Source organism: Blastomyces gilchristii (genome assembly GCF_000003855.2).
Source record: "Blastomyces gilchristii SLH14081 genomic scaffold supercont1.3, whole genome shotgun sequence".
NCBI lineage: Eukaryota > Fungi > Ascomycota > Eurotiomycetes > Onygenales > Ajellomycetaceae > Blastomyces > Blastomyces gilchristii.
In genome coordinates, this window is record NW_003101680.1 from 701738 (window position 1) to 725893 (window position 24156).

A 24156-nucleotide genomic window follows, 5' to 3' on the forward strand; every position below is an offset into this window, starting at 1 on the left:
TTTAAAACATTTGATGCCCAATCAACGAATATGTTGCGAGCGACTTGAACAACAACCAAGGTTCGAGACGTTCGGAATATTTGTTTTTCCGTCACAGCCAACCACCACTGAATATCCCTAACCGCCGACATCCATGTCTAGCTGGGTTCGGAGTGCGACGAAATTCATGCATGCGATGTAGCTAGAAATGGTGGAAATTACTGTTATTATCAATCCTGCCACATGATGAGCGGAGGAATATAGATATAAAAGGACCGAGAATAGCCTTCGATTTACTATCCCTTCGCAGGTACAAAAGTTCCAACGTTCATCTTAAAGGTTACACAGATATATATCTAAGCCTTTAAAAAATATTTCCTCAAAGTTTGTGGCCCTTTAACGTATCCATATCATGAATATTCGTGTCTCAGTGCTAATCCTTTACTAGATGAGTAACTATCCACCCGCAGGCACTCCTTTCAAGTCCGTCGGCTTTTCTGAATATTGCGTGTTCAACGGCCGTGAGTTCAGGCGCAAAAGGGGGACACAACAATGGATCGAATCCGAGGAACTCGAAGGCAACTTGCCTACACTAGACCGTGCACTACGCCTCTCGCTTGTCCAGGAGAATCAAGCCGACGACGAACCCCAGCATTGGTCACTCTTTGTCGCCCGCGAAAACGAACCCGGCCCAGTTTACCAAGTCAAAGGAGATGCTGAATGCATGAGTTATCAACCTTCACCCGGTCCAACTAACATCCTCCAGTCGGCGTCTTTCTCAAATGCATACAACCTTGCCGTCGTCACGGACGCCCAGGCGCTCATTGTAAAACAGGTGGCCGAGAACGAACCCCCTCCGAGAGCAGTAAATCGACAGGCTGTTGTGGAAAATTGTCAAGGCTGGACCATCCGAGTGATTGCTAAACTTGTGGCCAGAGGTATTGTGGACAGTGCTAAGCTTGAGATGGCTAGGTCCATGGTCCAACCAATCTGAGGACGCTGATGGGAGATCCCTATTTCTATTGTGGTGATTCTGGGGTTTGTCTTCATCCATGGGGTTGGGGGTTGATTTTTGTATTGCAAGTATCCGTGAGCCCTTTTTTTTAGGTCAGAACATGACTGGACTTCTAGTTGTGGAGCAAATGTATTAATCCCATTAGTGTCTGGAGGGTGAATCAATGGTCGATATTGTTAGATATAGGGTACAAGAAACGTGTGCCTCACTGTGGTCTTTTGGTATCTGATGACCTGGTCGAGGCACTCCGGGTTTAAAGGCCTCCAATCGAACTCGGCGGCGATCCATATATTCAGTTCCGCCCGGCATATTAACTTAGCCAACATTTAGCCAGCTACCTTGTTGATGAATTGGGCGATACAGCCATCGATCGGGCTAAGTTTCAACGGGCATGTGGAAACGGCCAAGGTGATTGCTGATCATGGGAATTGATGCCGGCAGCACTCTCCGGGGGACGGGGGGCGTCTGGAGCATCCTTCATTATACTGCCGATGTATTACGGGTAACTCTGAGCTCCCGGCTTACGTATAAGTTTTGCTATCTATGATATTGTTTGCTAAATACCTACATCTCTCTTCAGTAATCCATCCCCGGTCGCTGCACACTTTCATCTCCTATACCTCGATGCCGTCGCAACCCCTGGCCTGGCCGATCGTACATCAAGCGCATTTTCTGTAGCTCGTCAATGGCGGTACAAGCAGTAAAAAGTAGGAACCCTGAACTGATGTACATATTATGTGATATGGGATTCAACTCAGAAATGAGCTCAAGTCTAGGTAGTCCCGTCCATAGTACTCCAATATAACTAGTATTTGAGTGCATCACTAGTAAATAGACAAGGCAGAGACACAGAACGATCCAGAAGACTATGAATAGAGGAAGCTCTAGTGTCTGGTAGGATGGCATTTCTTGTAAGAATAGCTAGATTTCTAAGAAAAGGGCGGGAACACCTGTATTTATAGCCGTACGCTGCATAGCTGTCTTAGAGTTGGAACCCCGAACTGGCATGCGCTTGAAGTATGTGTGTTATATTTCTTCTGTTTCCACTAACTACCAACAAGCTTTCCTTGCTATGTGGATGGGAGGAGACCAATACCTTGAGGAGCTGGATGTTGAATCGCCGTTAATTTATTGACTGTCGATTCATACATAGGGGTGTAGGAAGCCGAGCTACGCGTGGTACATTGGGTTCAGAGTTTTGTTTCTCGTGAACATCTAGGATCCTACTTTCCGCTTTTGAGAACTATGCTGCAATTTCTCTCGAGTCTTCTTCTATCGACACGCATAGTCCACAGGTAGCTAACCTTGCAAGGTCCTACTTAAGGTAGGAAATCCATGTTTCGACTAGATATGTTTTGAATAGAAGAACAGAATACTGATATATCCCCTTCAGATCAGTAACGCATGTCCAGTGGATTTATCTGCGGGGAACGGCGGATTTCATTTGTTTGAATGAACAGAAGAGTCTCCGAGGTCCAACGAGGTCTCTGATTGACCAACCACATAAACATAACCTCATGAAAGTGGGTGTGCAATCAGAACTTCTACGGATTCTGACAGGTTGGATATGGGGACTGACACCTTTGAAGCGGCCGTCTATGAGAGAAGCAGCTATCTCAATCCCCAAGCCATGAGTCAGAAGTGAGAGAACAGTAAGAATATTACTGCTGAGCCCCGTAATTGGCGAGCCCACCAATGCTCATAATCTACCTTTCGTCGCGGCTAGATGTTGGAAGTGCCAGAGTTACATACAGGGTTAAAACTGAGCTGTCAAACGGACATCTATAAACCCTTCACATGGCCAGGATGATCCCACCTTAAGGATTGACATTTATGGTACAGCGGCAAAAATCCCCTCAATTCTTCTAGCCCGAGCGGACTACGCAAGAGAATCCATCACCGGGGGGCTTATTCGACTCTATTATTACTCAAGCACGCGGACACAGTACAACAGACGGCGCTCGAACCCAGTGACCTCCGCGTCCAACTGCCCAACACCTCGGGATTATGGATATCTTGCAGAAACTGAATGAAAATGGGATTGTTCGGTGCCCTAGTATCGGCGAATTCCAACAGGAATGTTTTGCAATTGGGAATCATCATCTCCAGAGTGTGCACCATTAGATCGAGCCTTCTGTAGCCTGTGTTGGCCGAGTTTAGTTGGGCGGAGGAGCGCTGACCGAACAGGGCTGCGTTATGAGCAAAACAGGAACGGAATTACTAGGACTAGGGAAGGAGAGAGGAGAACGGAGAACGGAGACGGCTGTGTTCCGTATATGGAAAAGGCCTGGTGCCACTGAAGGATGCGGTGGAAGGGATTACAGACACGATCATGTTAGTATGATTGAGTATATTTTCTGTGTCACTTCCACCGAATAATCGCCTTTCCTGGTACTAATTGAAAATGATCAACCATTCATCTCTCCAATCGTTTGTGAAAGTTTGATTTTAAAAATATTTTTTTATAGTTATGAAGCTATTTTACTTTGAAAACTTTCTTGTTTGAAGTTTGAAAATATAAAAATGAAGTTTGCAATCTCGTTCTATAAGTATGTATGTACATGTACATGTACTAATGGAATTGTTTGATTCCTTAACTACGTAGTAAGACCTAGAGTCCTTTCTAAAAATGTTTATTGTAAAATCAAAATTCGATATTTTTAACTATATTTTTCTTAAACATGTAGTTATATAAGCAAGGATAAATTGCATAACTATACGTTGGAAAAATGTTTAATTAGCATAGAGAAATGGTCATCATCGGGTGGAAGTGATGGCTAGGTAGTAGACAGTAGTAAAGTATGGTATAACCATAGTAGCAATCATGATACTTCTATGAATCTGACCAGCTCTTCTTATACTGGTCCTTTGGAGGGTGGTTGGTGATCGGAGCGTTAGGCCACTCCAGAAACTTGCCGTGGATGATGCTAATCCAGCCACATTCAGCAATGCTCCATCCTGAGGAATATTTTGTTTGCCTGATCAAAATGCAACAGCAAGACTCAAGCCCTTCAATCAAAAGAACGAATACCTCATCTGCGCCATATGTAAAAATAACCCGAATGCACCCAACACCATGTTCAGCACAAGATTCACGCAACCACAATCCCCACTCCTAGGTCGGCTCCCCTTCGAGATCCGCCAAATGATCTGGACCTATCTCTACCGCAGCCCCAAGAATGTGCATATCGTCCGCTGCCTGGAAAGAAAGACAAAACTGCAGTATGTTGTGTGTCGCGAAGGCATCAGGAGAGATATCCCTGGCAACTGCTGTAAATTCTGTCTCAACGCCTCCCAGCGGAGAGAGAAGGATTGGGCCCAGGAGTATGGCACGTTCTCCGGGCTCAAAAGGCCGTTTGGGGATTTGGTGGCGGTGGGGAAAACGTGTTGGTTTGCGTGAGTTTTGCAGCAATAAGATAGCCTTAACGCGCATTTTTGTGGAGGACTTCCAGCATAAATTCCCGTTTCCCCACGAGCATATTGGATAACTGGTTGACTATCGCTTCTAACCGGCATTCTATCCTTCATTCTAACTCAAAAAACATGTATAATTTACATAGCTACACCGAAACACGGCCATACATATACTCTGAATGCACCTTCATCTTCGCTACGTACTCCAACTTCCTCCACTTCACCTCGACCATCTCCGCCGTCCACTGCCACCAGTACATCCGCTCCGTAAAAATATACTGGAACCTCTGCGGCGACTTCTTTGTGGGAGATGAGGAGGATTTTCTCATTCAACTCTCTGTTCTCTGCGACACTAGTAGGTCACTGAGCGGGCTGAGGCGATTTGTCATACTTATGCCCCCAGTGGATTGGTATGAGCGGGAGGACATGGTGGCGAAAGTCCTGGCACCGTTGGAGAGTATGCACTGTCCATGGGAACTGAGTGTTCATCTTACGTTTCATGACGCGGAGGAGCAGTTGTGGGGTTTGAGGGGTACTTTTAGGAGGCTGGGGTGGAGGGGAGTAGTTAGCGGTTATAAAGTAATACACGACCCCAGAACTTGGATTATACAAGTGCTGAGTGTGCGGGTTGGGTCAATGGATGTGAGCTGAAAATTCCGTATATTATTTGCTGGTTTGGTATTGGTACGGAATATGGAGTACTCGGTATAGGTTTGCAAAAGACATCTCTAATATCTGTGGCCGATGAGGAGACGGTTAATGGGAATATCAGTGCATGGTAACTTTTGGTTGTGTGCGGCAGGAAGACGATGGGATGAATTCAATTTCCCTCGCAACAACCAGCAGTAATGATTAAACGCGAGCCGCTCCAGATGAATAAGAGAAACCCAATGTCGAAGAATCCCACTCGATTCCGAGGCATTGTTGGTTGTATTGGAGTCGATTGGTAGTGCGATAATCATTCATTGTTTGGCACGACTTTGAGTTTCGGCTTCGGGCCGGCCCACTGTTTCCCGAACCAGAGCCCATCGGATATCAAAACAGACCCGTGTCTAGCATTTTCCAGTTGGATGGTTAACTCCGCTGGCTCGATATATTAGTGCCCGTTCGAGAGACATTCTTGGGTGAATTCAGCGGGGGAATGGCAGAAAAAAAAATTCAAGACAGGCGGATATGGTTTTGGCTGAATTAGATGTATTTATATCTAACACACACAACTTAGGTCAATTAGCAATCACAAAATGAAGAAATATATAGCTAGGTGCTTGGTTGTAAACCTAGGCCATGATCAAAGCTTAACCGGAGCAATTTGGCCCAATGTAGTTATTCCAGAGCCGTCACTTCTCGACCGATGAACCCTTCACCCACTCAACCTTGACATGGAGTGAGACGTCTGATGGTTGTGGGGGCTATAGGGATAGAACTATGGCTGCGACGGACGATTCATGCCTTGGAAATATATGCGGTGATGTAGCTAGCCTGAGAGGTGTGGTCGACCAACTGGGGGTTGATATATAGTAGAGCCTGCAGGTTATCAGTAGAGGTATACTGGACGCTATCAGGGGAACTACTAGAGAATATGCCGTACATGCTATCTCAAAGCAAGATGAGAATATGACACAGTGCTATGAAAGGGTAAGCGTATGCATGGTGGCTTGTCCAGGGATGAAGGGTATATAAAAAGGTTTCACAGGGGTGTTCAGGTAGGGATCGTTATTCTCATGGATCATCAAGAGCATAGCCTGGATAAAGATAATTGTACTTGCGTTCAAGTCAGTGTACCTACATTTCATTACCATCCAAATTATATAAAGGGAGTGAGTGCATAAGAACAAGTTAAGTGATATCCTATTGGTAGGTATTTTCTTTCCCCGCAAATAATCCGGCTTCCGCGCTGGTCAGGTTTGTCGAGGAGTTTTGATAGCTCCCAGAAAGACGCAATCTGTCTAAACACACAAAGAAATGATCGACTGGCTATACGCTGCGTGGAGAGGTTGATAACATCAACATCCACCAGAACCCTTGGAGCTGGCAATGGTCAAAATGTGACAAGCACTTCTCATCTTTGGTATCTGGTGACTAGTCCTGGGTGCTTGATAGCTTCAGCTGCCTCGATAGCGCTTCATGCGGGAACGACTCCAGCTCCCCATTCTCAAAACATCGCTCAGGAAATATCATGCTTTTCATGCCATTAATCGTGATCCATTTCGTTCATCGCATTCGTAATATGGGATGGTGACTTAGAGGATGATATGACGCCATGGCGGCGCAAAAAGAAATTTCGCACGTGGCGTTGCGAACCTTAAAAGTTAAAATAAACCACAAAAAAGGAGTCTCTCATGGGGGGTTGATATTAGCAGCTGAAGGCCCTTGCGGATATAAAAAAAATATGACTGCCTAAAAACAGCCATAGTAATAGCGTCTAAATAGGTATCTTGAATATGTCTTTTGTACTCCGTACTCCGTGCATTACCCACCATCGAGTCCCGGAGTAATGCGGCTTCCGCTGGCTGCGGAGTTAGGCGGTGGTGACGCTTTATAGCCGTGGCTGCGCCTGCGAGATTTGAAGCTCGTAACGCAGGTCAAAAAAAGTTACGCGCGTGAGAAATAATTGGAAGCGGCAACACGAAATAATGAATAGTTAATGCAATAATAATATCATAATACAGCCAGAGGTATCTCCGCATATAATCCTGGTGGGCAGTGACCGAGGTCGATTATTATTATTACTAACACCCAGCCAGCGCAGTTAATAATCACCGCCGAGTCGGATCCGCGGGCGATGTCCTTGCCGAGCCCCGTTTGTTCGTTTGTTCGTTCGTCCCAGCCGTGCGCGGATGACGTCGTCTCGGGTGTGTTTTTGCCCTGGCGAATTCACTCGGATGCCACAAGAGTTATTATATCTTTGCGCCTCGATGCCGAATCCCCTCGTTAACGGTCTTGTCTTTTTGTTAATATTCTTGTCTGGTTAATACTATTCGTTCGTTCGTTTTAAACCCTTGTGCGCAATATTTGATATCACATCCCTAGAACAACGCCCTATTCCCAGGATCTGCTGCCCGCCTCTATCACCCTGGGCTATTTATTGTCATTGAACTCCGATACGCAGAGAGCAAATTGCATCCGAAGAAACATATTCAAACCTCGCCGCTTGCCCTCATTGTTACCCCCACCCGGTCATATCTCCATCGGTCAAAACTGGGTGTCCACCTCCACTATAGCTTCACTGCCGTTGTTAAACCGCCATTGGGAAAGGGTATTCACAAAATGTGGATTATATCGTTTTGGATATTTCCTGTAATCGGGTCATGCATGTGGCTAGGTGGGTTTCCCTCTTGAAACACTAAAACAAACAAGGGACACCCCGGAAAGTATAGACAGCAAGCTAATAACGATGACCCATGGAATAAACAGCTATGCTCCTCACGATGCTGATACAATGGGCAGCGGTTGAAGGACGTCCACATTACGAGAGCATGGAACTATCTCAAACGATCGCATTCATATCAGACGTTGGCGCGCACGGATTAAAACCCCTCTTTATCACCGGTTGCTCCATCACTTCCGTGGTTTTCAGCGCTTCATTCGTATCAGAAAGATGGCTTAGACATCGCGGTCAGCTTGCCAGAAATAGAGGACGAGCAGACAAGACGTTTGCCATTATCTCAATAGTATTTTCGATGTGCGGAGGATTAGGACTGATTCTCTTGTCAATTTTTGACACCGTGAGATTCCCACTCCAGCACAATGGATGTCTGGTTCTTTTCATGTAACGTTCCACTTCTATTCCCCTACCCTACAAGCTTACCTTTTGTGAATATTTTACTGGGACATGTGCTAATCATCCACTCCGAGGCAAATAGGGGCGGGTACATTCTCAGCGCAATCTTCGTATGCGCCGAATACCAAAGACTCGGCATACACTATCGGGAACACACAATCCTAGCCGCAAGCTTTTGGATAAAACTCGTCTTTATCCTTGTTGAGCTTGCTCTTGCCGTTGCTTTTGGAGTCACAGGTCAACAGGGCATGAAAAACCAAGCTGCGGTCCTAGAGTGGAGTATGTTATGTCAATCCTTGTAGCCCTCTCCCCGGCTCCCTCTCAATATATAAGAGAGACTCAGGCTAACAAAACACGTTCATCCAGTAATCGCATACATATTCACCTTCTACGTCTTATCTTTCGTCGTCGACCTCCTCCCCGCAATCAGAACCCGCAACCACATCCCACAGGGGAAACGGATAACAGAAATGACCATGGCACAAAACGGAGCGCAACAAAGTCCATCGACGATGACGACTGCTACTCCTCGACCTCCGCAAACAAGCGCTTATTACGAGCAACCCCTTACCACAGACTCCATGGGAGATCGAGGCAATGTCTACCGCGGGTATATAGTAGATCAACAACCGACACAGGTCCAATTTACGCAAAGTTCGGCCGGCGGCTACATGCCATATGGCCAGTCGCATGCTCAGGAAGGGGATTTGCGGGTCTAGATTGTGGTCCGCTGTTTACTGGTAATGAACCAAATCTTAAGAGTATTGGGGCTGTATAGTAGCAAAAAGGGGGCGGAGTTTTTTCTTTTTTTTCCCAGGAGCATCTTGCCATTTAGCGAGCATTGGGGCCTTTTCTTCCTTATTTTCTTTCTTTCTTTTCTTTCCTCTTTTTACTATTATTTTAATAGAGGGGCATCTCATAGAAGCCAAGAGGCTGGTTTTCCTGTAACGATTATTTATAGCATGGGACGGCGTTCAAGACGGGGGATACGATTTTTCCCCCCCCTTATTTTTGTCCTTAATGTTACCCTACCTGTACAATACCAGCAATTCCGTGAATCACTCTTTCTGTCTATTTCTTAATTTTTGATTTACATAGTTAAACTGCTGTAAAATGCCCTGTCCTATGGGAAGATATTATTCTCGCTAATAACTTGTATAATGTCCTCTTTTCGCAGAATTGCGGACTCAATTCACTTTCAACACTATTAAAAGGCAAGAAGCTTCTTGTCTCGGACGCCTCTTCTGCAAATACTTCTTGTTGAGATGATTTTGAGAGGGTGGAAGGAGCGAAAGGAGAAAAGTCATACGGAGTAGGAGCCTAGTAAGGGACGACACATAAGCAACCAATATCTATACCCTATATCCGTCATATACCATCACGCCACAAGCAACCCCCTAACCGTCTCAACATCCCCATCCTCCACCCCAATAGCTTTCAAATACCCTCGGACCCCACCATACCCTTCCTCCAAGAACCGCACGACCTCCTCCGTAAATCCAGTGGGACACTTCGCGTATTCCGCCGGCAGGCCCATGGCCTGCATCTCCGCCAACCGCTCCTCCAGTTCCGGAATCAGCTCGTCCTCCGACACTCGGTAGTCGCACGTTATTGCAGAGAGGGGTATTTTGCAGGTCGCTAACGGCCCGATTGGAGCTCCGCGTACTACATCTGTGTCCCCATCCCTCAATACCCCTCCTGCATTAATATTACCACCCGGCTCCTCCTCCTGCTCCTCTTTCGTCTCACTCGGCACACCCTCATCACTGCCAGGAGACCCGGCCAATAACAAGAGTAGAATGATAACTAGTCCAGTCCGGTCCTTGCCCTGCGTGCAATGAATGAGTGTTGGATAGACAGCAGGATCACCCAGGTGTCCGAATAACTCTTTGATCTCTTCCTGACTGGCTGTTAGGGTGTCGTGGGCCAGGCCGTTGAGGCCACGGGGCACCATCGCCTGTTCGACGACAAGCTTGGTGGCCGCGTTGCGGTAGCCGGATGCGAGGAGGGTGATGGCTTTTCTGGGCGTGTATGGTTTTGTGAGATCGTGTTTTTGGAGTGAGGTGGATAACTTACTCACTCCTCTTTGATCATGCGAAGCACAAATAATCGGAGTTACAAAAAATAAAAAATAAAAAAAATAAGAATAAAATACTCACAGTATATTAAACCAGCTTAATCTCCACAGCAATAACTTTTCAAAGTTCCATCCCGCTAGACTGATCATAATCCGGCGCACACCGGGTAGCTGTACGAGGTGCTCATCATTCGCTATTGACTGTGGTTGGGAAGCTGGAGGTGATTCAGCATTACCATTGCTAAGCTGAGTAGCGAGCTGTCTGTTGGCTGCAATATTATGCTCAGTTCTAGAAGTATAAGAGTCATATTAGAATAACAGGTCGCACGAAAAATGGAAATTTTTGGTCCTTACGTTGACCTGAGATCTATAATAGAAGCCAGACGTAGCTCCTCTGCAAAGCGATGTCGATCTGATTTCGAAGCATTGTCGGGCTGTGGAGGATAGGTTCATGGAATATTAGCGAGATATGTAAAATAGAATGTAGATCTGAGCACTGGAAATCAGATGTTCCCATTCCTTATCATCATATAAAATGACAATAATATCATAAATATGGTTTTATCCGGTGGAAGAAGGAGCTGCACCGGAAATGACACAGTAGCATTTATCCGCCAGGACACTTTACAAAGGATTGCTCAACAAAGCAGCATAGAATACTAATCAATGGATAAATAGATCGACAAAGGGAAAAAATGAAGCAACATAAATAGAGATAAAACAAAAAACATCGAAGGAAAAAAAAAAAAAAAAAAAAAAAAAAAAAAAAAAAAAAAAAAAAAAAAAAAAAAAAGGAAGTATTACCCGTGCACTTCTGAATAAAACACCTTCTCTCACCACCCTAAAGATTGAATATATCAGTTTTCTCCAGGGCGGGTGAATTTATCGTAGAACTCCATATATATATATGATAATTAGATCCATCAACCGTGCAGTAGATGTCCTCGTACAAAACATGGTCGAAATACTCCCCAGGTTCAGGGGAGGAGGTGATTGGAATGGATCTTGGAGCTGCCTTTCGTACCGTGTTCCACACAATCGATTGATATGAACACCCACATCTCTGAGATTCAGCACATTATCAAATGGACGATCCGGGGAGCTGATTTCATCAACGGTGGTAGGCTTTGGGGTGTCATTATCAGCAGTCTTATTGTTTATGGCAACATCGACGTTCGCGTTGAGGCCCTGTGGACTAGGTTCTCGAGGACTCATTTGCGCTCGAGGATGTTAATGGATGTTTATGATCCGTTTCTGTCTTCTTCCTTAGAGGCCAGGTTGTTGTTGTAGCATCCTTGATCAGAGTACAGTCCGCTGTGGGGTCCCAGGATCCAAGCATACATCCATGGATAGTCTCTGAAGATCTGCAACTGCCGCGATTGGCGGTGGGAAAAAAGTTGACGCGAAGTCTATATCTCGGGGGGAGTTGCGACTGGAAGATTATTATTAGCTAGGAACTCGCACGCTCATGTATGTAATGTACATGTACATGTACATTACATGTAGTTACTTACATCTAATCAATCCTTTTGCGGCTACGATGGTGTCATGCTGAAGACGAGAAGAAGGGATGGTACCTGGGTTGCTGGTGTGGTGCTATAATAATTAATTTATTGCTAATCAGGACCCTTTTTCTAAACAAGAACAAACGGAGACTACATACTTGCAGTCTATAATGACAAATGGGTATTCTATACTAGCATTACAATGAGCGCACATCAATGATATTGTAGGCTACTGGGGCAAAAGAGCTCAGTCACCACCAGCGCACTGCTGGTAGAAGGGCCGATCAACCCGGGACCCCCAACAGATATTTACTGATTGTATTAGCAATCAAGATCTCCTCATTAGAGGTTGTATGAAATAGTGACCCACATCAGGAGGGAGCTCTACACCCCGGAGAACTCTATACCCAGGGAGACTCTATACTCAGAGGTTCTCTATACCCGGGGGCTCTATACCCGGGGGCTCTATACCCGGGGGGGTCTCTATACCTGTGGGGGGGGGGGGCTCTAAGCTGTATACACCTGGGGATTCTGTATTGTACAGAAGTGGAAATTTTGACTTGACTAGTAAAGATATTTGTTGACCACGGATATCTCTCGAAACATACATATCTCGTAACTATAGTTGCTTGCGGGCAACGTCTTGTGAAGTTTTCCTTAAGCGCTCCATATCTTTTCTTTAGCTTTTTGTAGTGATCCTAGTCATCTATATACTAGGCACCTAGTTCATTCTCATTTTCACACTTCCCAAACTCTCTTTTGTCCTTATTCTTCTTTATCCTTCTTTTTTCTCCATTCAGTGCTGTTCTGCCGGTTGTTGGCGGCCCTCGAAAAGGCTTCGAATAACTAGATGCATTAGAGTTGGCATTTATCTCGGTGGCCTAGATTCCTTGTCCGAGCTACCAACAGCGAAGGTGTCAAATACACACAAGGGCAACGGGTATTGGACTAAAAATGATTATGACAGGAGACGTTTCTTTGATACTTTAGTCTCTTCTTTGGGTTCCTGAGCGGAGATATCTCATGAGTTAGAGACTTCTGGACGGCTAGGTTTTCTTCCTATGGAGTATGGAACACTCGAACGTTGAGTGCCAATATCACCAGCAGCTTGGGGAACTCTAGTGCTTTCCAGAACTGTGGACATCGGTCTCTGTGGCTCGCTGGAAATGACAACATCCGGTAACTCGTCAATTGCGGAACATAGTCGTCGTCTGAGATGGGACGGCGCCCAGTGTTGATAAACGCCCAGAACGAACTTATAAGATGTCCACCTCTCCTTCCCATCGAAGTTTGTGAAGTCAAAGGAGTTAATAAGATGACGGTAATACTTGGCATCCTCTTCAATTACTGGATAATGGCCGTATATTCTGACACATCGATGGTTGTGGGAAATTGAAAACCCCAAAATCTCTACGTTGAGCTCCTTCACCCGACCGATACACCTGAAGAGTTCAAATACCCCACGCAAAGAAACCGCCATGCAATGCGCGTTCTGGCGGTCTGCCACTTCCAAATCACCTTCGGTACTTTTTAACTTCGCATGTCAAGAAAGGAAAGTACATATAGCTCGTGCCCTTGAAGTAGGAGTTATCCCCAGTTCCTCCTAAGAAAGGCGCTAGGCGGTCCAGCTGGTGTCTTGAAAAATGATTTTCTTGGATACCCCACAGCATGGTCAGGTTGTGGTTGGGGATAGTGTAGGGGAACAGAATTGTCCCATCCTTCATTAAAGCTTTCGATAAGATAGGATAACGTGACATGTTGTTTGCAAACTACACCTTCCGCAGATGGTACAATTAACTCGGTGATTGTACGTATAATGCCAGCCTCACTGTAGGTTGCGATTCGCTGGCAGGTTGACTCGAACAAAGCATCACTGAACTGAACCATGTATCTTTTGGCAGCACAGGGTTGTGCGCAAGCAGACACTGGCAATCACTGGAGCTCTTGCTAGTAATGCGGTGGGGGTGGTCGTGGAAGAAAATGTTCTTATCCGTAAGAAAATGGACGTAATCCACACCGCGATAAGGGTGACTTGTTGTACGCTGTGAGCCCGACGCGGTTGGGACTGATTGGTTTGGGTCCAGTCAGCAAATTGTCTTCCGGCATAATTCCAAAAAAATACCTTTGGCCAGTGTTGATTCTCTACCCAAGATTCAATCAAATTCTGCTGGGACCACTTTTGAAAGTACTCGGACTCGTCGTTGGATGGAAGGCTGGGCTCAGAAGATGAATTTTGATGTACAGTCGACCTTGATTGATCGCAAGACATCTTTGAGAATGAGATGTAGAATAGTCATGTTTTCGGCAAAATGGACTTGTGGAAAGTATGTCAGACACGCTGTCGTACGAGGTCTTCATGTAGCCGCCTGCCTACCACTGAGGGATCACAAACGAACTTCATATAGTGACCATTTCAATTATGAGTGGATAAGCAGTTGAGGATGGCCTGAAATGCAGTCGAACAAAGATCGTAGAAGCTCGTTCTGTTCCCTTTGCTGTTTGAATTCCGAGTTCATGAGGCCAATAGAACAGCTTTAATTACACACATGAAAACACTGATCACATAGTCCACTGTAGTTAGCAGTAAAATAAAAAGTCCACATCTAAACGACAAATTTATATCGTTATCTGGGATGTCTACGCTGTAGATACCCTGGCTGAACTTCCGAACCAAGTTTGGGAGGGGTTGTTGAAAAGGCTTAAAAACAAGCTCACGAACTAGTTAGAGCTTAGGGTAACTAGCACTAGCCGGGTTGTCTAGCTGGTGGATTCATGGAAGAGGACGATTGTTGTGGTTGGTTGATTAGGTATTAAGTATTAATAATTGTCTTCAAAGCTACATACATATACTGACTTGTACGGAGTGAGTGGTAACTCCTTATGGAAGTTCAAGCTGCGTCCACGAGTGAAATGTGGGGCATCACGTGATTTCCCAGTGGAGGATCTGTAGAAGTTTTAGCCGCAGCCGCAGCCGCGGATTGGGGTGGATGCGATCCGCCGCGCTAAACTGGATTAACCGCAGCCCTACGTCACTGACAGCTAACGGAACCAGACATCACGAAGGTCACAGTTCGCCTCCTATCCCATTATTGCTCCTGGGAAGCACACAGCTGGGAAATGGCTAAACGAAACTTTGTTCGCTGGTGGAGACGAGTTGCCCCAGCTTTCTTCTGTCCGCAGTCTCCTACATCTATTCTGACCCACCCAACTGACCCGATTTGGAGATATGTTGTCTGCTTTAAACAAAACTACTACATCTACATTTCACCTCACCTTATTGACAAATTGCGGGCATCGCCATGTCCACCGCGATGGCTATTGAGCCCCGGCAGCAACCGGATCGTACTGAGAGTCTTGGTCAGTTTCCCTCTTGCACCTGTCTTTTTGAATATCTGCTAGTTACGCAATCTAACTATCTCCTCCATAAAGCCTCTTCAGCCGCAACGCATGTAGCTCGTCCCAGACCGTCAGGATCAATCTCTGACCAGGCTAGCCGTGGTGGTGAGTCTATTCTGCACCTGTTCCATCCGTTGCGCCCATTCCGCCTGGAGCAACTTGAAACCGTCTCTTAACACATTCTGGTTCACAGATACACGCGCGTCCACGAACCCATCTAGCTATGTAAAGTCGTTCGACGTTCCCTCAGCGGATCGAAAGTTGGCGTCAGCTGGCGCTGCTGCCAGCTTGGCACATGCAGGATACACGACTCGCGAGATAAACAAGGTCGAGACTGAGCACCCTTTAAGGAACCCCCAGCTTACTTCCACAAGCTCCCAAGCTGCATGCCAAGCAGTGAGAACAACACAAAAGAAGCCTACCAGCCATGAGAAAGAGCCGCCCAGGAAAAATGCAGGGGCAAGGCTCGCAGCGACCGGTGCATTGTCTAAGAGTCGCAAGAGAGCAGTATCAGCCCCGCCAGTGCCCAACGACAGCAGCCACTTAACCCACGCAGTGACCGCAGCTTCTACATCCCACAAAATGTCTTTCAGACCAGCAACGGTACCGGAGGAGACTCGGGCTGAGACTCCATTGGACATCGGAAAGGTTCATGAAGCCGCTATGGTAAATGCCCGACGCGATCTCCAACCCGAGGCCGAAGACAACATACATGAAAGGGCAGTGATGATGGCGCGGCAAATGTTTTCAGCCATGCCTCAAGTGGAGACCACCACGGCTTCCATAAATTCCCGCCGTCCGCTATCTTTGCATGAGACTGCCCAAAGATTAGCTTCGGAGAAGTTAGACATGATGCATGACGAACAAAAGGCCTTTAGAGATTACTATAGTGCTGCAATCCCCCCACCAAAGCGCCACCGCTCGCTTCATTCAAAATTCGGGAAGCGTGCTACCAGCGATAGCGGCGTGACAGACATTGACAATGAACAATCTGAGGAGATCCGATCGCAAATGACAATTTTCCGTAGGAGAATGGCCAGGGTTGATGCTGAGAAAATGGCCCGCGACCATGAGGCTCTGATGAATGCCGCGACAAGGAATGCAGAAGCTGTGATAGATGACGTTGATAGGCGTATTTATGAATCTACAGGAAGGCCGCAACCTCGTGTGACAGAGAAACTTATATCCCGTCCAGTTGAAAATGCGAATGTTGTCCCTATTGGTGCAGGGCAGTTCGTCACCCAAAAGGATGTTAGCCGTGTTACAAGATCAAAGGCCAAGCCCACCATCGAAGACGTCATGAGACGACTTGAGGAACAGAGAGCTAGGGTGATAGAGGAAGAGCTGGATGAGCGGGAGGCACTTCGGCAGCGAGAGCTAGAGAAAGAAAGGGAGAAAGAAGCGAGGAAGTGCGTACAAGAAGTGAAAGGTTTGTGTTTTAATTTCATTCTTCGCTGTACCACACATTAGCCTATTTGACACGTATGACAGAAGAGGAAAGGAAAAACGCCAAGACACAAAAGGAATCAAAGAAGCTTTTGCGTCGCCTCAGCAAGTCCTCACGGGGCGGGTTATTCCGACGCAAATCCGCAAAGGCCCGTGGGAAGGTTCCGGCTAGAGAGGAGGAGGCCCCAGCCTCGGGTGCCCTGACTGATCACCGAGCTCCGCAAGATGAAGAAGAGGACGACTGGGTTCAAGTTCCAGAGAAACAAAGTCCCCCAAGATCCCAGCCTACCACCTCCAGTGCGGGAGAATCGTCCCAGTCCATATTTTTGGAACCGCCGCGTGAAAGTTTGTCCCGGCACGCAACTACCGCTTCCAACAAAACACAATCTGGCGGTTCGGAAAAATCCAGCTCGAGGTCGAAATTGTGGTCTAGGAAGAAGCGAGAAAGTGCGGAGGGCGAGCCCAGTCCGCCCAGCAAGGCGGGCGATGCCGGTCGTGCGTCAGGAAGCGAGAGTGAGAGGCGGAAAAGCGCACCCGCAACCGCTCCTACTGTAGCTCCCTTGGCCGCGCCTTCGGATGGAACACAGGCTACAAACAACAGCCCTTCATCCATTTCAGCCAGGCCGGTCTGGAGCTCATCTACAGAAAGCTCAAGAGTCATTAGCGAGAGGAAGAAACAGCAGGAAGGAGGAGGAGGAGTCCTGAGAAGGCGGTCGATGAAGACCAAATGGCATCTTCGTTTTTTCGTTAAATTAGCGCGGAGGCCTCGTTTGGGAGCCGGTCCGGGTTCGTTTGAAGTGCAACGCGAACGTCCTGTTGTTCAAACTACCGCCCCGGCCCCACCAGCTGCTGCGAGTCTTAATACTGGATCAGAGGTCACGTCCGAGCCTCTTCAGACCATACCGTCTCAGAAATCATCGACTGATACCCCGACAAATCCCTCTAAATTCACGGAGAACCTGTGATTTTCAACTTGGGCATATCACCGCGAAACAAATAGTGCAACTATTTAGCGTCCTATCTCTTTCACACGCTCGCGCTAGGGGGGAGTTCGGTTTTATAATCTTTATTTTGCCCTGTTCCTTTTTTTTTTTTTTTTTTTTTTTTTTTTTTGCATTCCTTGCTCTCAATTGTCCGGTAAATAGCACGCCGATATCACTCATCGAATTTTGCAAATGTTCGAGGCTTCCTTTTCGTCTTTTTTATCTTTTTATCTTTTTCCTGTTTCACCCACCCTTTGGTCTATTCAGTGCCATCTTCGAGGTTGAAACTGTTTTTCGACAACCCCAATTGAGTGACCAGTGTGAATTGCGAAGGGTTTCCGGCTTATATCGAGGCGTTGAGGCGCTACAGTTATCGCTAGTTATGTTGCTGCTTGATTCGAAACATTAATATGGAAGAAGGGAAACGGAAGTATACCATGTGGTATGCCTAATAATAATATGGGTCATGTTGGCGTTTTCAAGGTTTGGGAGTTACAAGGAACAAAATTGGTGATCTTCTGCTGGTTTCACTACTGATGCTTTCCATTTCTCGATCTTTTACACCGGCGACTGCCCCGATGATGTTTTTATGCTGAAGTTAGTGTTCAATTTCGCTTGTTTCCGGCTTCTGACCAAAATTAGCTGAGAGTTACGCTGGATAAGGTTGCTATTCCCCCCTTAATAAAGTGCTATAAAGTGGTGTCGCTAATGTAATAATAATCTATTTACTAGTTAGGGGGGTAATTCATAATTAATATAATTTTTTTCAAAAACTAATTGCAATTGTTATATAGGGCAGACACTTCATGGATTACTGTAGTATGCTTAATTAATAGAACCAGTAATTAAATGTAACTTAGTTGGCCCAAACCACAAACTTGCTGACAAGGAACCAATTTGTTCAACATATTTTTCTTTCATTGATCAACCGATATGTTTATATCACAGAAATGCCAAATATCTCATCCCTTTCTACATGGCGATAGTACGCGCGTTAATAACCCTTGCGCAAGCAACTATTACTATGCTCCAAGCACGGAATGGCCTACCTTGCCTTTTTATACGCCGATAAATTACCCCGCGAGTTAGCATCAGTGGGATGCGCCGATGCGACTTCATTGGACCGATTGCCCGGAGGACTCAGAAGATTATTTCTACTCACAAAATGTTCTATGGGAACTCATGAAAAACGACCCATGAACATCTTCTCTCGCGGCCCAATATCATATCGAGATTACATTATTCTCACCGGGACGTGATACAGCCAATATTTGATTACCCAGCCCGCGAAAGGGACAGACCCATATCGACTTACGTTATTATTTAGCTCTGCCCTGTCCATACCGCAGTTCTAATACTCAACGGCCATTATTTAGACAATCATGGCGGAACCTCAATTCGGCCCTATAGTTCCAGAGAACCCCGCCATCCCACCTATACGTAAATCACTACACGGGCAAACCATCTCACTAGAACCCCTCACTCTAGAGCATGCCGATTCCCTCTTCACCTGTCTAGGCGGCACAGACAATGGGAGCATATGGGACTACATGCCCGATGGGCCCTTCACGTCAGAAGCCGAATTCGACATATTCATAGCCAGCTTGGCCAAATCCGAGCAGCGGGTCTTCTTCAGCGTCATAGACCGCACCGGTCTCAATGCCCACTACAGGGGCAAGGCAATTGGCTTCCTGAGTCTCCTCCGCATCGATGTTAGTAACCGGGTGGTGGAAATCGGCTTCGTTACCTTCGCCCGGATGCTGCAGCGTACCACTGCTGCGACGGAGGTATTCTACCTCATGCTTAAATACGTGTTTGACGAGTTACATTTCCGCAGATGTGAGTGGAAGTGTAATGATTTTAACGAGCCGTCGAAACGCGCAGCAATACGGCTAGGGTTTGTGTTTGAGGGGGTGTTCAGGAACCACATGATTGTTAAAGGGCGCAATCGCGACTCGGCGTGGTTTTCGATTGTTGATCATGAGTGGGAGGGAGAGGTGATGGTGGCCCTTGAAAAATGGCTGAGCGCTGGCAATTTTGACGCTGAGGGCAGGCAGAAGCAGGATCTGGTCAGTATTAGACAGGAGAGATAAAGGATTTCGAAGTTATAAGTGTTTCTAATGTCTGTAGGACATCAGAAAAGGACCTGTACTTATTTCATTTTACTTTACATTTTTGCCCCAGGTACTTTCCGCTAATTCTTCAGTGGCATGTTCACGACCCGGAAGAAATAATAATAGTAGAATAGAATAATAGAACTTTTATCGGGAGTTGCGAGCTGCTAATTCTTCTCTGACCTGCAAATTTTGTCTCGCTAACGTGCGCATTTCAGATCTCAACCATGCTGTTGAATTGTGATTCAACTCCTTCGTTTGGTTTGTTCTTTTTTTTTTTTTTTTTTTTTTTTTTTTTTTTTTTTTTTTCATTCGAGTTCTCCCGTCGAGTGAATATCATCTAGAAATATTCGGATGGATAATTGGCAGTCATTTCCTGAGACATAACCTCGAATGGCAAGGTGGTAGGTAGGTTATTTACTGTACATTACATTGCGAGATGCTACCCTAAAGGTAAAGGCTGAACTCCCTACGCATAGTATACCTGATTTCACCGAGTCCGCCCATCCCATCCAACGCCGGAGCGAGTGTCTACATCGCCGACCTAAAACGTGCAGTTCAATTAATATACCGGCTGCAGAGGATGCAAGGGATGCATTCTGCCTTAGTTATGGAGTTTACCCAATTAACTAAGAGATGATGACCTTAACCTTGTATGCCGACCATGATTAAGGATTAAGAAAATTAAAACAATAAAAATAAATAAATAAAACTCTAGTGATTTTCGCATCGTCTTGCCATCATCACCATATGCATCATTGTCTTAACGAGCCAGCCTGCTAGTTATCATGACAATCGCAATACCGCTTATCAAGGGGTTTGTCGCCCTGGCTCACCTCGCTGCCCCTATCTCTGCCAGCTATGCCTTCTATGTAGGCAAGGATCTTCCGCTGATGGCGGCATGTTAATCGGCGGAACAGGGGAGGAGGTGTCCAACCATTGGGTACAGCTGTTCCCGCGCGAGATCATGCACCCAACGAGTCTATCCGAGTGGAGTCACCGGATGCCACGATTCCTGGGGAGTTAATCAAATACTCGGACTTTTAAGGGTTCCCCCCTCCATCGACCAACGGCGGCATCAACGAGAAGGGTGTTGAGGTAAGGGACATCTGGGCCAGCAACGATGACGAGCTGGTTAAGATGACCCCGACACCACAACATGGCGTGCAGTACAGCAACCTGGCACGTCTGGTAATGGAGAGAGCTAGTACTGCCCGGGAAGGCGTTGAGCTGTTCGGAAATCTGATCAAGGAGCGTGGATATGCTACTTACGGAGGCAACTCGCACCTCATTGCCGACTGTAACAAGGGGTGGGTTGTCTGAGAGTTTGCGGGCAGCCAGGGCCTCTGGGCTGCGGAGCGCCTTGGTCCAAACGAGGTCTGCGTGCTATACCCAGGTTGCATTGAAGATTTTCCCGTCAACTTTGCCAACCGTGATGACTGTATGGGTTCTGAAACTATCATTTCATTTGCCATTGAATAAGGTTGGTGGGATCCTGGTGGCGACAGACCCTTCAATATCTTCAACGTCTATGACGTCCAGGGGCCCGATTACTCGGCCCGCAACGGCGGGTTTAAGTACATCTCCCAAGCGCAGCTGGAGAATACAACTCTCGCTATGGTCCCTGTTAGCGAACAAGATCCAATCGAGCGTGTTCGCGGATGACCAAGCTAGTTATGGACAAGTCTTGAGCTTAAAACAGGGCGTCCACCCGGACCTATTGCGGATCTGGATCGCTCCAACAGCCTCAGTGGCTGCACCTCATGTCCCTTACTGGCTTCGGGTTAATTCCATCCTTCCCGAGTTTGGTCAACACCGGTACCTGTACGACGGCGCATCGAGTACTTTCCTGAACCCGGACTTTATGTTGCAGCAGGCATCTCAGTTCGCGGGCCGGTTGTTTAAACGAGTTTTATACTACATGTGCTCTAATCCGAAAGTTTTCCTGCCAATCGATAGATATGTTGACGGCATTCGAGGAGTAGTCACGGAGCGACATTGGCTGGGTCGAACAGAGTGAGAAGACGATGATTGAGCAGGCCAGCCCCAAAACGGCCAGTAGTTGGCTTTGACCCTGATGTGCCGGCCAGCAAGCAACAGCAACCATTGAGGCGAAGAGAGTTATAGGAAGAGTCTGTTGCTCCACGGGTTTATATGTATAGCAAACATACATTAAAGTAGAATTGAGTGAAAGAATAGCCTAGTAATATATCCTTTTTACGGTCAGGCCATCACAATATTCGAGATTAAGAGGTAATCTCAAGATATAGTGATATTTAACATCGATCTGGATATACCTTAGGCTTATAAGTTAGAAGATAGTTGCCGTCTCGCAATCAAAAAACGTCTAATAATACACTCCGTGTAAATCATTTACTTGTTACATTTATATTATTCATTCCTCCGGAACAGATACGCCTGAAACCTTTTCGCAAATTTTCAGCAGCTCCTCTTGTTTACTCACATTTCCAGCCCCAGGATGAGGCGATGCTTCCCCGCTTATTGTGAAAAATGTTCCGCTTTCCAGCTTCGCCAACTTCCCCTGTCCAACTGCCCATTCAGCCAGTGCCTTGGCTGGCTTGTCCATTGATCCCGGAGCCATCGAACCTCCCATCTTGGTCCTCACCCAGCCGGGGTGCATGCTTACAACTTGGATATCATCACCCCAGCGCCTCGCAAAGGCATTGGCCAGCATCACATCATGCAGCTTGCTATCTTCGTATGAGTGTGGCCTTATCGTGTTCCGCAGAGTCTCGTCACCGCCATAGTGGCTGTCTGAGCTCATAAAAAGCAACCGTGATGTGGGTCTTTTCATCAAGCAAGTGAGGATATACGGCGCAAGCGTGTTGACGGCGAAAACGGCCGAGATCCCTGTCCACGGTGATTTCCTGGCTGCTCGTGTGTCAGGAAAAAGAGGTTATACACTACTGAACGCCACCAGCATCGTATTACTACAATATTTCTCATCATCATCATCTTACTACAATGCTCGTCTAATACTCGCTTATGCTAGCTCTCTTGGCTCGCACATTTGTTTCACTATAAATAGCTCTATCTTTTGTATGCAATTAGCTATAATAGATAGTGCACGGATAATATAACAAGCAGATCTTGATACACATAAGATTCATATGTCTCCAACATATTCATCCGTGACACCCATTCCGACATCGTGGCACCGTAGCCGATGCCTGCGTTGTGAATTATGGCGTCGAACGCCCCGCTCCCGGATGCATTGGCGGCTTCTGCCAGTTTCTTGGTTTCAACAATTGATCGCAAGGTCGCCAACAAGTACAGCTTCGGCGTTAGGTACTGCTCGCTCTATCGAGGAAGCGCGATCTGCGTTGCGAGCATGAAGGACGACCGAATGGCCTTGATCGGCAAGTATCTTGGCCGCAGCCTGGCCGATGCCGTCGCTGGAGCCGGTGATGAAGATGCGAGCCATGGTTGGGTTTTGGGTCGTCACGGAAGCTTTGTTGTCATGATAAGCTTAGTTACCTATGTACGCAGTAAGTAACTACACGCGAATGACCCGCGGGTAGACTAACCGAGTACGGTATGGCTCAGCGATGGTTACCCGTTGACCCCAAAGTGTATTTTAACCTCAACCATCAACAAAAGTCTCCTACACAGTCAAAACAAATACAACATACAAGCTATCAAATATGTGCACAGCCGACCAGCGTACTAATATTTTGCTAGTGGACAGTTTCCTCAACGTTTACGGACTACAAGGTCTGTGGTTTTCTTTACGGGACCCCCCCCACCAGGGTACAACAGATCACCCTAACTGGAATAATGCCATTTGACGAATTAGATGGGCGAGGCCCAACATACGGTTTGATAACTTCAATCGCTGCCTGTAAAGCTATGGCCCTTGAATAGGTGCAAGCCTTCTAAGTAGGCTTTGGCTGTAGGTAGAAGAGAAAGCTGTTTCACGGTCATGCTCCTCTCCAGTTGAGTCACTGTTTACCAATCATCGCAGTAATTATTAACAGGAGTATTAATTCAGGTTTTGTCAGCTCCTCGTCCAATTATCAGTTTCTGTTGGGGATCCCGGGTTGATCAGCTCTTCTACCAGCAGTGCGCTGGTGGTGACTGAGCTCTTTTGCCCCAGTAGCTTACAGGTTATGAGACCGTTTAGCGTGAGCCCCGCTGTGGTCAACATGCATGGGTTTGATCCCAAGATGGACTTAAGAATATAAATCCCAAATCAAATACCCCGGACATTTAACAGTGCCAAGAGACATCCTAGGAGTGTGCCCTAGGAGTGAGCCCTTGAAAGAATGAGCCCTAGGACTGAGTCCACTGAGAGGAGCCACTAAGAGGAGCCACTGAGAGGAGCCACTGAGAGGAGTACTGTACTCTGTGGTAGCTGGTCCGAGGGGGGGTGTTGGGGGTCCCGGGTTGATCGGCCCTTCTACCAGCAGTGCGCTGGTGGTGACT

General features: G+C 46.7%; 10 protein-coding genes across 11 annotated transcripts; 6 read left to right on the forward strand and 4 right to left on the reverse strand.

The window, feature by feature from the left end:
* The first annotated feature begins 148 nt into the window (after window positions 1-148).
* BDBG_01767 lies at window positions 149-3512 on the forward strand. Of its 2 annotated transcripts, none has more exons than XM_031720475.1 (3): window positions 149-363; window positions 428-2318; window positions 2388-3512. In XM_031720475.1, exon 2 carries the CDS (start codon window positions 428-430, stop codon window positions 971-973), a length of 546 nt encoding a protein of 181 aa, XP_031576677.1. In that variant the 5' UTR covers window positions 149-363; the 3' UTR covers window positions 974-2318; window positions 2388-3512. The 2 variants fall into 2 exon arrangements, with proteins under 2 accessions (XP_031576677.1, XP_002627096.1); XM_002627050.2 differs by lacking the exon at window positions 2388-3512 and having other exon boundaries at window positions 156-363; window positions 428-1496; window positions 1575-2031.
* Window positions 3513-3857: 345 nt separating this feature from the next.
* BDBG_01769 (uncharacterized protein) lies at window positions 3858-5100 on the forward strand. The gene is made up of 2 exons (XM_002627052.2): window positions 3858-4390; window positions 4555-5100. Exons 1-2 carry the CDS (start codon window positions 4071-4073, stop codon window positions 5057-5059), a joined length of 825 nt encoding a protein of 274 aa, XP_002627098.1. The 5' UTR covers window positions 3858-4070; the 3' UTR covers window positions 5060-5100.
* Window positions 5101-6772: 1672 nt separating this feature from the next.
* Window positions 6773-10444, forward strand: BDBG_01770 (suppressor Sfk1). The gene is made up of 5 exons (XM_031720476.1): window positions 6773-7083; window positions 7153-7730; window positions 7823-8177; window positions 8272-8468; window positions 8556-10444. Exons 2-5 carry the CDS (start codon window positions 7676-7678, stop codon window positions 8906-8908), a joined length of 960 nt encoding a protein of 319 aa, XP_031576678.1. The 5' UTR covers window positions 6773-7083; window positions 7153-7675; the 3' UTR covers window positions 8909-10444.
* On the reverse strand, window positions 9178-12114 carry BDBG_01771 (tyrosine/serine protein phosphatase). The gene is made up of 6 exons (XM_031720477.1): window positions 11781-12114; window positions 11291-11698; window positions 11071-11107; window positions 10621-10700; window positions 10349-10555; window positions 9178-10210 (listed from the first exon to the last, which is right to left on the reverse strand). The coding sequence occupies exons 2-6, from the start codon at window positions 11479-11481 to the stop codon at window positions 9568-9570; spliced, it is 1158 nt and encodes a 385-aa protein (XP_031576679.1). The 5' UTR covers window positions 11482-11698; window positions 11781-12114; the 3' UTR covers window positions 9178-9567.
* A 240-nt stretch (window positions 12115-12354) lies between these two features.
* BDBG_01772 (uncharacterized protein) lies at window positions 12355-14414 on the reverse strand. Its single transcript, XM_002627055.2, has 2 exons — window positions 13332-14414; window positions 12355-13297 (listed from the first exon to the last, which is right to left on the reverse strand). The coding sequence occupies exons 1-2, from the start codon at window positions 13526-13528 to the stop codon at window positions 12793-12795; spliced, it is 702 nt and encodes a 233-aa protein (XP_002627101.1). The 5' UTR covers window positions 13529-14414; the 3' UTR covers window positions 12355-12792.
* A 349-nt stretch (window positions 14415-14763) lies between these two features.
* Window positions 14764-18390, forward strand: BDBG_01773 (uncharacterized protein). Its single transcript, XM_031720478.1, has 4 exons — window positions 14764-15128; window positions 15201-15272; window positions 15361-16596; window positions 16659-18390. Exons 1-4 carry the CDS (start codon window positions 15071-15073, stop codon window positions 17576-17578), a joined length of 2286 nt encoding a protein of 761 aa, XP_031576680.1. The 5' UTR covers window positions 14764-15070; the 3' UTR covers window positions 17579-18390.
* A 73-nt stretch (window positions 18391-18463) lies between these two features.
* On the forward strand, window positions 18464-19935 carry BDBG_01774 (GNAT family acetyltransferase). Its single transcript, XM_002627057.2, has one exon. It carries the CDS (start codon window positions 18979-18981, stop codon window positions 19687-19689), a length of 711 nt encoding a protein of 236 aa, XP_002627103.1. The 5' UTR covers window positions 18464-18978; the 3' UTR covers window positions 19690-19935.
* A 563-nt stretch (window positions 19936-20498) lies between these two features.
* BDBG_01775 (peptidase U34) lies at window positions 20499-22070 on the forward strand (the record flags this gene model as incomplete). Its single annotated transcript, XM_031720479.1, has 4 exons — window positions 20499-20527; window positions 20587-20732; window positions 20759-21020; window positions 21088-22070. The coding sequence occupies 4 exons, from the start codon at window positions 20499-20501 to the stop codon at window positions 21728-21730; spliced, it is 1080 nt and encodes a 359-aa protein (XP_031576681.1). The 3' UTR covers window positions 21731-22070.
* BDBG_16470 (uncharacterized protein) lies at window positions 21975-22547 on the reverse strand. Its single transcript, XM_031724411.1, has one exon. The coding sequence runs from the start codon at window positions 22523-22525 to the stop codon at window positions 22106-22108; it is 420 nt and encodes a 139-aa protein (XP_031576682.1). The 5' UTR covers window positions 22526-22547; the 3' UTR covers window positions 21975-22105.
* A 176-nt stretch (window positions 22548-22723) lies between these two features.
* BDBG_16471 (uncharacterized protein) lies at window positions 22724-23192 on the reverse strand. Its single transcript, XM_031724412.1, has one exon. The coding sequence runs from the start codon at window positions 23153-23155 to the stop codon at window positions 22973-22975; it is 183 nt and encodes a 60-aa protein (XP_031576683.1). The 5' UTR covers window positions 23156-23192; the 3' UTR covers window positions 22724-22972.
* Between the last annotated feature and the right edge of the window lie 964 nt (window positions 23193-24156).